Source organism: Musa acuminata, chromosome BXJ3-2, assembly GCF_036884655.1.
Source record: "Musa acuminata AAA Group cultivar baxijiao chromosome BXJ3-2, Cavendish_Baxijiao_AAA, whole genome shotgun sequence".
Lineage (NCBI taxonomy): Eukaryota > Viridiplantae > Streptophyta > Magnoliopsida > Zingiberales > Musaceae > Musa > Musa acuminata.
Genome location: NC_088350.1, coordinates 21124844 through 21137547, shown reverse-complemented (window position 1 = coordinate 21137547; position 12704 = coordinate 21124844). Strand labels below are relative to the sequence as shown.

The 12704-nt window shown below is 38.3% G+C and overlaps 2 protein-coding genes across 3 annotated transcripts; both read right to left on the bottom strand.

Annotated features, from left to right (window-relative positions):
- Window positions 1–1600: 1600 nt before the first annotated feature.
- On the bottom strand, window positions 1601–6631 carry LOC104000255 (external alternative NAD(P)H-ubiquinone oxidoreductase B3, mitochondrial-like). The gene is made up of 10 exons (XM_009422259.3): window positions 6524–6631; window positions 5831–6095; window positions 4572–4778; window positions 4108–4358; window positions 3595–3811; window positions 3391–3495; window positions 2858–3130; window positions 2664–2785; window positions 2110–2229; window positions 1601–1904 (listed from the first exon to the last, which is right to left on the bottom strand). The coding sequence occupies exons 1-10, from the start codon at window positions 6604–6606 to the stop codon at window positions 1817–1819; spliced, it is 1731 nt and encodes a 576-aa protein (XP_009420534.2). The 5' UTR covers window positions 6607–6631; the 3' UTR covers window positions 1601–1816.
- Window positions 6632–7852: 1221 nt separating this feature from the next.
- On the bottom strand, window positions 7853–11341 carry LOC135631041 (myosin-2-like). 2 transcript variants are annotated; one of them, XM_065138420.1, is made up of 4 exons: window positions 10487–11341; window positions 10349–10417; window positions 9149–9361; window positions 7853–8587 (listed from the first exon to the last, which is right to left on the bottom strand). In XM_065138420.1, exons 1-4 carry the CDS (start codon window positions 10775–10777, stop codon window positions 8159–8161), a joined length of 1002 nt encoding a protein of 333 aa, XP_064994492.1. In that variant the 5' UTR covers window positions 10778–11341; the 3' UTR covers window positions 7853–8158. The 2 variants fall into 2 exon arrangements, with proteins under 2 accessions (XP_064994492.1, XP_064994491.1); XM_065138419.1 differs by having other exon boundaries at window positions 10349–11340.
- Window positions 11342–12704: the final 1363 nt, after the last annotated feature.

Genomic DNA, 12704 nt, shown 5'->3' with positions numbered 1-12704 from the left:
CTTGGCCCTCTCGACGGCGCCCACGCCGCCCCTTCGCCACGGCTCGACCGAGGGAATGGTCAGCTTGGCCTGCGGGAACTGGCCGGTGCCGCCACTGCTGTTTTTCGCCCGCTGGTGGAGGGACCTCAGCATGTAGTTCCATCGACAGAGCCCCGCCTGGTCCTTCAGGGCCTCCACCGCGGCCAAGCTCGCTGCCACCACCAACGAGGCCTTGCTCCTTGAACCCATCCTCTCACTCTCCTTCTCCCTCTCCCTCTCCTCTTGGCTGATGCGAGTCCAATCCAAGATGATGGTAATGGAAGAAGGCTTGTAAGGATCCTGCGATGTTCGATGGGAGGCAAGAGAGGGTGGAGTTATATAAGGCCCTGAGGAGAGAGAAGCTTCCCTGAAGCAAGAGGCTGTCATGGTTGCTCGCTGATGGCCAACCATGTGTTGGAGAGATGGGACTCCGCAGAGCTTTGGCTGATGGCCGACCATAAAATATGTTGGCGAGTCTTTTGACTTTTTATTCCTGTGCTATCTATCACCATCGAAATGAATGATTCATTTTCGACAGTCTTAAAGCAATAGATGTGAAATTATTTTTAAGGTTTAGATTTATTCTAAATAAAATCGTTGATATGGTGACTATGGCTCCATTAATTAAAATCACACATTTACTTAATGAGTTTAGATTTTAAGGATAATTAAATTCGAAAAATTCGTTACCAACTTAGTCATTTCAAGAGGTTATGATTTTGAGAATTTAGTATCGAGATAACACTTAATGAGTTTCGATTTTGAGGATGACTAAATTCGAAGAAAAAACACGAGTTTGATCGGATCAACTTTAACATGGGATCGACCATCAAATTTCATATAAATAGTCAAAATCCTATCAGATTATCTTTGTTGCAATGACAGAGTTGTGAATCTTGCTAGGTTCAATATCATCATAATTTCTTGAGAGTTTTATCTCAGAAAAAGAAAATGATGAGATATATCAGATCAGGAAGGAAGGTGACTTGCTGAGGAGACATCAAATGGGAATATGAACAAAGAGTCCACCCTGCAGTGATGCACATGATAAAAAGATTATTGATATCTAAGACTACATCAAGCTCATTCTTGATTAAAGTTTCCTCTATTTCTAATAATTATGATTCCTAGAATTATTTGGGATGCTTCTTCATCTGTGAAGAAACAGCTCGATGGTTGGTATCACTCTGCTCTCAGAGAGGTGCTTGCCAAGTGTTTGTGATGAGCTCTTCTTTCTGAAGTAGATCAGATCACAGATCATAACACAGCAGCAGTCATGGAGGTAGAACTGATAGCTCTCACAGTTGGAAAAATATGGAGGAGAAGACAAACTAGGCAGCAGAGAAGAGAATGAAGAGGTGAACATGGTTGAAGAAGGGGGAGTCGAAAGGTGGATGATGTGCAATACAAGCACAAATGAGATATGTCATCTGATTTAGAAGCCGATTACATCATTCTGTAAGAATGTATGCATCAATTAATGTATACAGTCAATATCAAAAGAATTCCAAGTATTCATATTTCATTCAGAAGAACTACTGGAATGAGGAATTGATGACACATTTTGGCAGCAATTCTCACTAAAATCCGAAAATGATGCACGGGAGAGGAGATGGCAAAACTTCACCATACTCAGCATCTCTCCAGAACACAACATTAATGGAATCGATGCAAAAAGAGTTTTATCTTATTACTAACTAACAAAAAGGCTGAGATCGACGCGAAGATAAGATAGATCACGGTACGATGCAGCTTCAGTTACTGAAACTCCAGCAAAATTTGCATTTTTGTAGATGAATTATATGCAGCTTGAATCCCTCCCATGTATGAATCGCCTTGTCCAGTCCGATATCACCAATGCCCTCGTGCGCCAACTGACTTGCTTGCTGGACATGGATTTAAACAAGAAGTGAACAAGATCCTAAACAAGGATTATGTTGTAATTTATGATGTGCCAATGCATGCAGTAAAGAGGCAGATTGCACTGCACTCATTGCATTGAAAGAACAAACAAATACTTCATAACATAAATGAAAGCCACTGCCTACACAAAATAAGTTCCGAAAAGGAAGAAATACAAGGCATATATACCTCGCATATACTGAGTACCAAAGCCATTGGCTGCTATGTCCTATAGAGATCCAATCTCCTGGGAGTTGTGCAGCTGTTTGCTCTCCACCCAAGGGGGCAAATTGACCGAGATGCTTATACCTTTAAAAGAAGGACAAACTAGATCAGAAAAGCTTTGAAATAGATAGAGAAGATGCATGGGGTTGATGAAGTTCCACATGTAATTCATGAGTAATGGTTTTTAGTCAAAAGGTTCTCGCAAAACAGATGAAGAAGCTTCTTATTGAAGACCACCAAAATTTCAGAACTCAAGCTTGCCTAGTCTATTACTTACATTCTCTTTCAGGGGTAATTTATGGTTAGATGTGGAGATAAAATATTTTCCCTGTTTATTCAGAAGTTTCAAATTCCTGTCAAGAATTTGGAACTCCATGTTGGCAAGAGTCTTGTGCTCTGAGACATCTTTTATTTGTAAACACATATTTTAATGAATAAAATTCGAGCCAAAATTGTTTAAAGCATCTAAGAAATGCTGGCAAGACAAAGACAGATGGAGAAAATGGAAAAGGTGGTACCTAAAGGGACGAAAGCGATGCCGACCTAGTTCTCTTATCCGTAGTGGACCTTCAGGTTTCTTTTCGCAACGCTTCATTCTATTGAAACAACTGGCAAGATAGTTTCCTTGTTGTGCAGCAACCTGATTTGATAATTAAATGTGATTATTACATTATCTAAACCAGGTGACCAATCTTTCAAAAGAAAGGACTACCTGAGCTGTTGCAGGGAGATTTTTGACCTCGGAATCGACATCAGCAAGAGCATTTTTGAACTCTTCTATGTCGAGTTCTACAGATTCCTTCCCAACATCACCTTTTGAAGCTTTTATCAGATCAACAATGTTGCTCATTTGGTTGCTCTTTAGATAGAGTTCAACTTGAGGATACCGTATGCAGATATCTTCCAAAGCATCATTGATTTCTTTCACAGTTAAAGTTCCTGAGTTGTCTTTGTCTGCAAATTTGAAGATTTCCAAGATATCTTCCTGGAAGATGTTAACATGAAGTACATAGATGACTTGCAATAAGAGGATTTAATGAAAAAGGAAAAAAAGAGGATGTCATACATACATATATGACTTGCAATACGTATGATATTATGCATTCTAAAATGAAGAGTAATAAAGGTAAAGATAAGGGAAACAAAAGCTGCAACCGGAGAGAGAGAGAGAGTTCATGTGTTACCCAAAATGATGCTTCTCACAAGGTAAACAAGTCATGAGATCGATAGAAAAAGAGCATATACCATGACTTTTCTTTGACTCATTGTGGCACAGTCACCGATAGCATATACACCATCACATTCACGGACTCTCAGCCATTCATCAGTAGCTAATGCACGCCTATTACCCTGCGGACAGAAGGAAAAGATTTTTCAAGACAGCATGAATTAGTACATCCAAACATAAATTTATAAGACAGTTATGATCCCAAGATAGAAGAAATTAACCTGACCAATTTGTTTCATGAAATCCAATATGATGGGACGGGCTCCAACACCAGCTGACCAAACAGCCATTCCGTATGATACAGAACTCTCAACATGCAATTTGTCCTCCATAGTTATTATATTATCAGATACCTTCACAACCCTATATCCCGTTCTCAGTTCAATACCATCCCTTCGAAACTTCTCTTCTGCAAATTTGCCGATCCTTTTATCAAACCTGTGGATGATGTCACAATGCAACTCATGTCACAGTAGCAGACAAGTAGAAAATGCAAAAAAAGTGATTTGTGAAGTTGGATCAACTTAGCACAATTAGAGCTACACTTGTTAAAAGACCTGTGAGATGTTCTACATCAGATGTGCCTAGTTGCTAAAATTTGACAGCAGCAAAGAAGTTTCATTTAGCAAACAGATGTGAGCTGAAGGTTCTACAATTGTGCAGACTACTCAGTGCTTGTAAACTTAAAAAGTAACTATATGATTAGAGATAATTCACACTAAGTTCTGTGTTACATGGTCAAGATGTGCCCTCCATGTTCAATAACTGATATCTTCACTAGGTTGCAAACAGTTGGGTACAACTTAGCCAAATCTTCAGAGATGAAGTCATGCAGCTCTGCTGCGAATTCAACACCAGTTGGACCACCACCAACAATAACAAAATGGAGAGTTCTCTTCCTCTCTTCTTCATCAAGATCTGGAAGAATGGCTCTTTCAAAACTGTCTATGACACTTTTGCGTATCTTCTGAGCATCCTCTACTTCCTGCAAAAAGGTAGTGCTCCTAAAAGTAAATCAGAAACAATGAACAATTTAACTATTGAATGCACAATCATCTAACAATCTGTAGTCTGTACCGGACATTCATCAAACGGAAGCCAGACTATTTTTGCCATGCAAGAGCTCTAATCTTGTGTTCTAACAAACTAGCATACCCAACATCATTGCACGTAGAAATCAATTGATTATGGAAATTACCTTCAAGAAATGACAATGCTGAACCACACCAGAGGTGTTGAAGGTATTTACCCTTGCTCCAACTGCTATCACTAAGTAGTCATAATCAACAAGGAATTCGCCGTTCCCCTCCAAATTTGTTCCTATATTAGTCCGGCAGTGGACCTTTTTGTTGTCTGGATCGATCTTGAAGCACTCAGCTTCCCAGAACTTGATTTCTCCACCTTTCTGAAAAATCAATCATCAACAAGAGGCTGGTATTCAATATTCTGGTGACAACAATGAAGATAACTTTGGAACAAAACAAAGGGAAATCATTAACCTAAAAAACAATATATCACATATGAGATGCTGAAAATTTAAAATATATCAAAATAATTCTCTAAATTAGAAAAACAGTGACATATACCCATCTGGGACAAATCCAAACCTTTCATGAAAAGTTTAAATGATTTAAACTAGTCCTTATATGCAATACATTATTTTTATTTTAACCCCAAAAATAGTGTACCATGTATTGGAAAATATTTTTTTCATAAATTTTTACCTCTGTGTATGGACATATTTAGAAGCTCAAATATTAAAAAACATTGCAGCAAAAATAAAAAATAGAAAATTAGGAAATGACACATTATTTTGATGTTGAATAATTCAGAAAAAAATCAAAAAATGTCTAAAATAGAAATGACATTATCAAAGTCCATCTTAGTGCCTTCTAAGTTTTACAAAAGATTTCATATTATTTTTTATCAATCCTCCTATGTGTTAAAAACATTGTTTTTTTCCTATCATAATCCATTCACGTCATCAGTTTCCAGAATATTATGATGACAGGGCTTATATTGTACATAAATATAGTCCTATAAAATCTGCCATGGTTTTTTATGGTATGTGAGGTTTCTATATGGATGATACTCCCCTCCAAATAGAGGGTTCTTCAAATCAAGGATTATAGTTATCGTCAATTTTGGTACAGGTATATCGGGCGATATAATGATTAGAACTACTCAATATCATCGAAGAAAGTGATAACATCAAGCTATATGCTTCGACTGAGAGTACCGTGGATGTATTCGAACCATATCAGTCAATACATGTCGGTCCAATTGGTATTTAAATCCTAGATTCAAATAATTAGTGCCACAAATACACCATTTGGTACCTAAAAAAAGAAGTAAATTTTGGACATAAAGGCTATCAGAACCATCCAGAATAGCAGGGTCACTCCAGCATAAAAATAAAGAAGACAAAGAATTCATCCCTACACATCTTGTGCATACCTTTCTTATGATCTTGCGTATTGGTTCAACAATGCTGCGTGGTTCGACCGTCCCACATGTGACGCTCGGCAGCAAAGGGGTGAATGCAAAATAGTTCCGAGGTGATATCACTTGCACATCATACAAGGAGCTATCGACATTCCTCACGAAGGTTGTGCCAGCCCAACCAGTACCAAGCACAACCACCTTCTTCTTGGGAGCTGCTTGAGATGGTTCTAAAGCAGGATCTGTTCTTGCATCAGCATATGCCACAAGACCTCCACCGCTGCAATTTACAGAGTTTTAGAGTACAAAGAGATGGTCTAACAACTAAAACTTCCAAGCACATCTCAGTTCGTACGAGAACGCATAAGATAAGCTGCAGTAGCTCCATTTTCGAGTTCATCAAGCGGATAGAACAGTGACTCAAACCGAATCCTTGGCTTTCTAATCGTACAATTTAGGGATTGAAGTCGCAATCGAGACTAGAACCACCTCGTCTTTCCCCCAAAACAGTAGCATTTCTTTAAGCAGATTACACGATTATTTTCGCATTAGACACGAACAAGATGCCATCTTTCTTGGTCCTACGGATCAAGAAAGAAGCAAATCGAAATCCAAGACCAGAAAGATCCTGGCTTTTCGGAAGAGATTGGCCGAGTTGGATCAAGAAACAGTAGGAGAGCTTAAAACGGACTGGGGAAAGGAAGGGACCTGGCGGCGAAGATGAGGACGAGCTTGGAGAAGGCGGGGATGCGGCGGAAGGCGCCGTCGAGGAAGAAGGTGGCGGAGCGCATCCTCCAACGCTGGAGCAATCGATCGATCGAGAGAGACCGAGAGGAAGATCCGAGAGATGTGGAGAGTGCGAAGTGCTCCCCGTCGAAGAGCGCAGGTTTTAGCTCGTCAATCTCCCTTCTTATTTGCAAAATAAAACACGTGGCTACTACTGTTACGTATTATATGGTAAATAATAATTATATATATATATGTAAATATATTCTGACAATTTAAATTGATGGAATGCAACAGTAATCCACAAAGCTTTAAAAGGAGCACTATCCATGTGATGATAAATGTGTAGGTTGTGCATGTCGGGAGCCATCTTCGTCTCCACGTATGTCTTTCATTTATCTCTGGCATAGACATCAACTTATAATTCAAGCAAAACCGTGACGTGCATACGGCAGTGCCGGAGATCAAGCGTGCGGCGAATGCAGGATGAGGACCACAAGGGAGGAGAGCGGCTTGATGTTCACGCTGGGGCTCGAGAGTGTGAGCTGGGTCAGATTGGAACACTCGTAGATGGAATGGAAGATAACGGAGGAGTTGGCAAAGCGCCAATGTAACTCCGGAGGCGCCGGCCGCGGCTAACGAAGGTGGCCACGAGGGACCGAGCTCCTCGACGCCGCAGGAGGCGGCATACCCGAGCCAGCGCTCGATGTCGGTGTCGTAGCAGCGGCTGCGGCCTCGTCGCTGAACTATGTGTTGAGCGGGGAGAAGTCGAGGGCGGCGGGGTGGGGCCAGCGGTGGCGCCAGAAGCCGCGCCACCGGGAGGAGAGGCGCGGGCGGGGCGCCGGTGGCCGAGTCAGATTGACTGAGTCTCCGCTGGAACTTTACGGATGACATGGACTTCTCACAGACATAATATTAGATCTCCACGTTATACATTCCATCAGTGCGATCAAGTAGAATCCAATTAGTAACTCTATTTTTCTTCGTAAAAATAAGAGAATATGTTTTATGATCCATAGAACCCCTGACAAAAGCTAGTGAGACAAATATCATCACCATGATTCGATCTCGTGTAATAAGTGAGCCAATTAGTAACTCTATTTTCTTCATAAAATAAAGATATACTTTAATATTCTAAACATTGCTATGGTGAGCCCAAAAAAACCTTTATTTCTTCCACTCAAATTATATAATAGACAACTTCCTAATCATTCTGATACCTCCTTAGGGACAAAATTATAATATTCACTTAGTATAACGAAGAAGATTTCTGCACAGGTAAAAGAGTAACATGCTTCTTTATACTGAATATGAAATCATGGGAAGAGTGAAATAGCATTACATACATCTCAGTTTTTCCAACACATGAACCATTTGCTTACATTTATTATTCTTATGTTCACAACTGTCTGTAGTGAGTACAACATGGTATGAAATTGTTGTTCTATACAATGCTCTTGTGCACTGCAAAGCAGGAAACAAGAAATACAAAGAGCCTTGTTAACTTGAATTACATAGAGCATCAGTGTTTATGACATGGTAGATGTCTTGAGTTAGCTTTCAGGCACTGGCAGCGTATCGACTAGCTCTAGCGCACCACTAACATCATATCAAAGTTCAATTTCTCTTTTTTTTCTTGTACCACCATCTTCTCCGCGATTTCTCGCCTTCTGGTTTCCCAAGCTTCAGAAGTGATGCCTTTGCATCACGCAGACGGACCTTGTATTCCTTCTTCCAAGCTTCATAGCGGATCGTCAAGTTCCGAAGCTCTTCGATAGATTTTGCAATGGATCCCGACTGCCCAGAGTTCACCTCACTAAGGACACATGCTTCATCCTCGAACACCTGTTTCTGCTGCTCAAACTCCTTTGTTAAGTGATGAACAACATTATTTCTGCCATCTGCAACTGTTGACTCAGCAACATGATGTTTAATTGGTGTTTCTTCAGGCGTTTGTGCTTCAGCAGACATAGCACCCTCAAATTTTAGAGGTTGCTTAACTGTGTCACCAGCAGCAATGCTGTTCTGTGCCGCAGCTAGATTCACCTGCATGTGCAACCGATTAGAAAGAAGAAGATTGTATTTGAATTGCAGCAGTATGCTAAAAATTATATAAATTCCATAATGTGCATTCGGTGGATGGATAAGTTCCAACAGGGTAGTAATACCTCAAGTTCAATTTGTTTTCCAAAAAAAAAATCCCTACTATCAGTCCCTTTCATTCAAAAGGTACAGAATCAAGAGTATATTATCAGAAAACACACGTGTCTAATTTACCAATTCAGAAGGAAAATAGTACACCCTCAACAATAACAACAGTTCCTTGACATTCTAACTGAAAATCACAATACGATGACATAGTGATTTTAACCTAGATGATGATCTAGTGTCTGATAACATGTTGATCTAATTAGACGGTTGTATAATGCATAACACTAAGAATCACATTTTAGCTGTCTGACAAACTACAATGAAAAGACGAGCACTCATTGTACTGCTGCGAGTAATACTCATTCACTCATCACTTAACAATGTAAAAATTTAGAATCTTCGAGGACATCACTATATTAAAAGCTATTTCCTTTATAAGTAACTAAGTATACTCACCTTCAGAGTGTCTATTTGTGTCTGATACATCTCCTCCATGGACTTCAGTTTTACCTCAAACAGTGACCACTTTTTCTCACACTGTTGAACTTGCTGCAATAATGCAACATTTTCCTCCTCTTTTTGTCGCAGTTCTGCCTTTGTCTTTAAAACCAGATTCTCGAAGTCATCCACCCTCGAAGGGTGCACCTTCTGGCCATCTTCTTTTGAAGCCTGCCACACATGTTCACAAATAATTTTCAGAGCTCCCATGGTGTTATTGTTTTTAGGCAAAAATGGCACAAGAAATTTTGATGAAAATGAAATATCTAGATCAACATGCTAGCTAAACAAGAACTAAGTTGAACGGACCCATGCTTAAAATGAGGCTAAGGCTTCATGCCATAGTAAGATTGCACCTTTGCAATGTACATTGACCTTCCCTACCAGGTTGTCAGGAGTCTCATGCGCTTGGCTACCATTTAAACATGCTCAAAATAGATGTAAGAAAAATTGAACATCTGTTAGTATTTTTGTTCCTTTTGTACGTTTTGGATCGTCATGTTGTAAAAGTTATTATTTTCTTGAATAACTAAACTTGACATGTCATGTTTTGCTATATACCATCTGTTAAATACATTGTAGCCATGTCCACATTGCATGTATTAGCTACCTTTTGTAATGTGCCATATTGGTGCATGGTAACCATGTCGTGCCAGTTCTTGATGCTAATATCCAAACTTCACACCAATATCCTCATTATGATCACTTTAAACTAATAAAACCATTTGTATGCTAAGTTCTCTTATTAATTGCGGAAGTTTACTTGATCAGCACTTTGTCCCATATCTAAACAGTCTTTGAACATAAAACTTCCAACTCTAATTATTTCTTAAACTCAACTATTTTTCAAAAAACCTACAATGAAAAAGCAAGAAACAACGTGCAGATGTTTTTGTTAAAATAATATGCAATTAGCACCAATAACCAACAAACAATAACATGAAAGCATATACATCTTTCTTTATCATTAAGAAGAAAATTAAACATATTTTGGTGCAAAGCCACAGTATTCAACGAACTTTACTGATCATGGGGAAGTTTATGCACATATTACCGGGATAAGCAAATTATAAAAAATATTAAATTTTGGAAAAGAATAATCATCTTCTTTTGTTTCTTTTCAAAAAAGAAGTTGACTCAATATCAGAATTGCATTACCTCCTCTTCAACAAAACCATTGCTAGTGTCGTATCCAAGCTTCTCATCCACCGGACCTGCCATGGAGGACTGCGAAACAATGGACTTTTCAGGCACTTCTTCATAGTTCACTAAGTCTTCGGCCTCAAGATGATTCACCTTTTCTGATCTATCTTTTACAGAGCTGCCATTACTGAATTCCTTCCGTTCCGGCCTTGCCTTATCTTTTTCCGGATCAAGACCACTCGATGAGCATTCTGCCGTGCTCCCACCCTTGAATGCCATGGGCAGCGAGTTCCTCGATGACGGCGGGCGTCGTCTCAATGTGGGCCGGACGGGCAATGCTGGTAAGGCGTCCTTTGGCTTCTCATCCCTCAATCTGATCGCAATCAGCATCTCCTCCATCATGCTACGAGCGCCAGTTGGAGCCGCCAACAAGGTAGAAGACATGATGATGATGATGATGATGATGATGATGCGGGAATGCAAACTTTAAGTGGAAAGACGAAACAAAACCCTAACTTTCACAACCAAAGCACCATTTCCTTCAAATCGAACTCCAAAAACTCTCACGCAGACCGATGAAACACAACCGGCGGCTTTTAACGAGACGTGGAGGCCTCCTACCAACTCGATTCCTCAACCCAAACCAATCAAACGGGAAGAGAATCTCTCAACCAAGCACCATGAACCGAATCCCCTATCTCTACCTCCATAAATGCTCCCAAATAGGAAAATTTAGTGCGTTACCACACAGAAAATCCAGCAAACTGACATCAAATTGCAGCTTTTCGTTACTTTACCAAATTACAAACGAAAAAAACCAGGAAATAGTCGAAAAATAGGCTTTTTGACTCTCGACCAGCGTCCTTTCACGAAAAGAGACAAAAGCGATAAGAAAAGAGAGATCTAAATCCGGAAGGGAAGCGCTACCAATCCTCAAACAAACGCCTTTCAGAGAGATACCGAAGCGAGCTCGTTATCCCATTCCCCGCTAAGGGCGCATCCTCGAGAGAAACGGACAGTTAATATCTTATGTTTTGCAAATAACCCCTCAACTGACAGGTATTTTTATGTTGCTCTTTATTTGAGTTGACTTCTATCTTTTTGTGCTTTATGTGTAAAAGAACAATTTGTAAGGATTTAATTAATAACTATAATAAATTATAAAAATATTCCACAAATTAAAAAAATATATATAAGTGTTATTATACAAGAATGTTGAAACATATATATATATATATATATATATATATATATATATATATATATATATATATATATATATATATATATATAATTTTTGCGTTGGATTATGTTATACATAATTTTTTATGCATGTTGAATGGCCAAAAGGATGTAGGAAGCTTTTTTTTTTTCTTACACTTAATATATCAAAAATGTTTGAGATAAACCTCATTATTTCTCCTAAAAGAAATTTCTTTTAGAATTCTAAAGCCTAGTTTAAATAACTTAACAAGACAGTGGGAAAAAAAAAAGGGTTAAAATTGTCCAAATGAACGATTAATTTTGCCAAAAGAGAGATTAATTTCATTATATGATTAATATTGACCTTAATCTAACCATTAGGCAAAAATATTTGGGGGGTGATTAGAAAAAGAGTTGGGTGCTTAAGCAACCGTCTCACAGAAAACATATTAGTATGTTGCTAATGCAATTATGTCATCCCTTCCCTGATCCCAAAGTATTCTATTCTACCTCGACATTGAGTTGATATATTTATTAGGCATAAACATATACATCGGTCCACATTCTTAACATTCATAATTGCACTCATTTACATCTAATTTGCAGTAAAAGCACATATCAATATGCTTGTTTCTCGGGCATGTCGGTCCTTGTCATTTTAATTGTAATCCATACTTATTATTATCGATAGAATTAAAATAAATAATAATTATATAAATTTACTAAATAAAATGATATATATATAATATTATTTTTGACACTTATACATAATTATAAAATCTAATCAAAGAAAAATGACATGTTTAAAATTTATACACATAAAATGTTTACAAGTTATCATTCACATATGCACTAATATAGGCTTGCATATACTCACTTCTCTATCCAATCACCCGGGTGAGATATTAATATTTTTACCTATAAAATAAGGTCTAGAGTAAGTAATGATTCAATAAGTATAAACTTTTATATTTTTATCGCATGTATCATGTCATACATACTATATTTTAAAATTATCATAAGATAAATAATGGTAAACATCTCGACTGTTTTTTAGCAAACATGGCCCTACAACAAGCATATCATATGAATAATAAGAAAATAAAATTTTACATCATAACAAATACGTGCATAGTACGTCATAATATAATCATACACTCTCATATCA

Bases quoted from the DNA above. Each gene is read 5' to 3' on its own strand.
- LOC104000255 (XM_009422259.3), bottom strand. From the start codon at position 6,606: ATGCGCTCCGCCACCTTCTTCCTCGACGGCGCCTTCCGCCGCATCCCC. The intron at 3,496-3,594 runs GTTAATTTCTTC...TTCTGTCCGCAG, and splicing joins TCATGAAACAAATTGGTCAG to GGTAATAGGCGTGCATTAGC. The intron at 2,230-2,663 runs GTACCACCTTTT...CTTCTTTTAAAG, and splicing joins CATCGCTTTCGTCCCTTTAG to GTATAAGCATCTCGGTCAAT.
- LOC135631041 (XM_065138419.1), bottom strand. From the start codon at position 10,777: ATGTCTTCTACCTTGTTGGCGGCTCCAACTGGCGCTCGTAGCATGATG. The intron at 9,362-10,348 runs GTAATGCAATTC...CATGTGTGGCAG, and splicing joins ATGGTTTTGTTGAAGAGGAG to GCTTCAAAAGAAGATGGCCA. The intron at 8,588-9,148 runs GTGAGTATACTT...TTGCACATGCAG, and splicing joins CACAAATAGACACTCTGAAG to GTGAATCTAGCTGCGGCACA.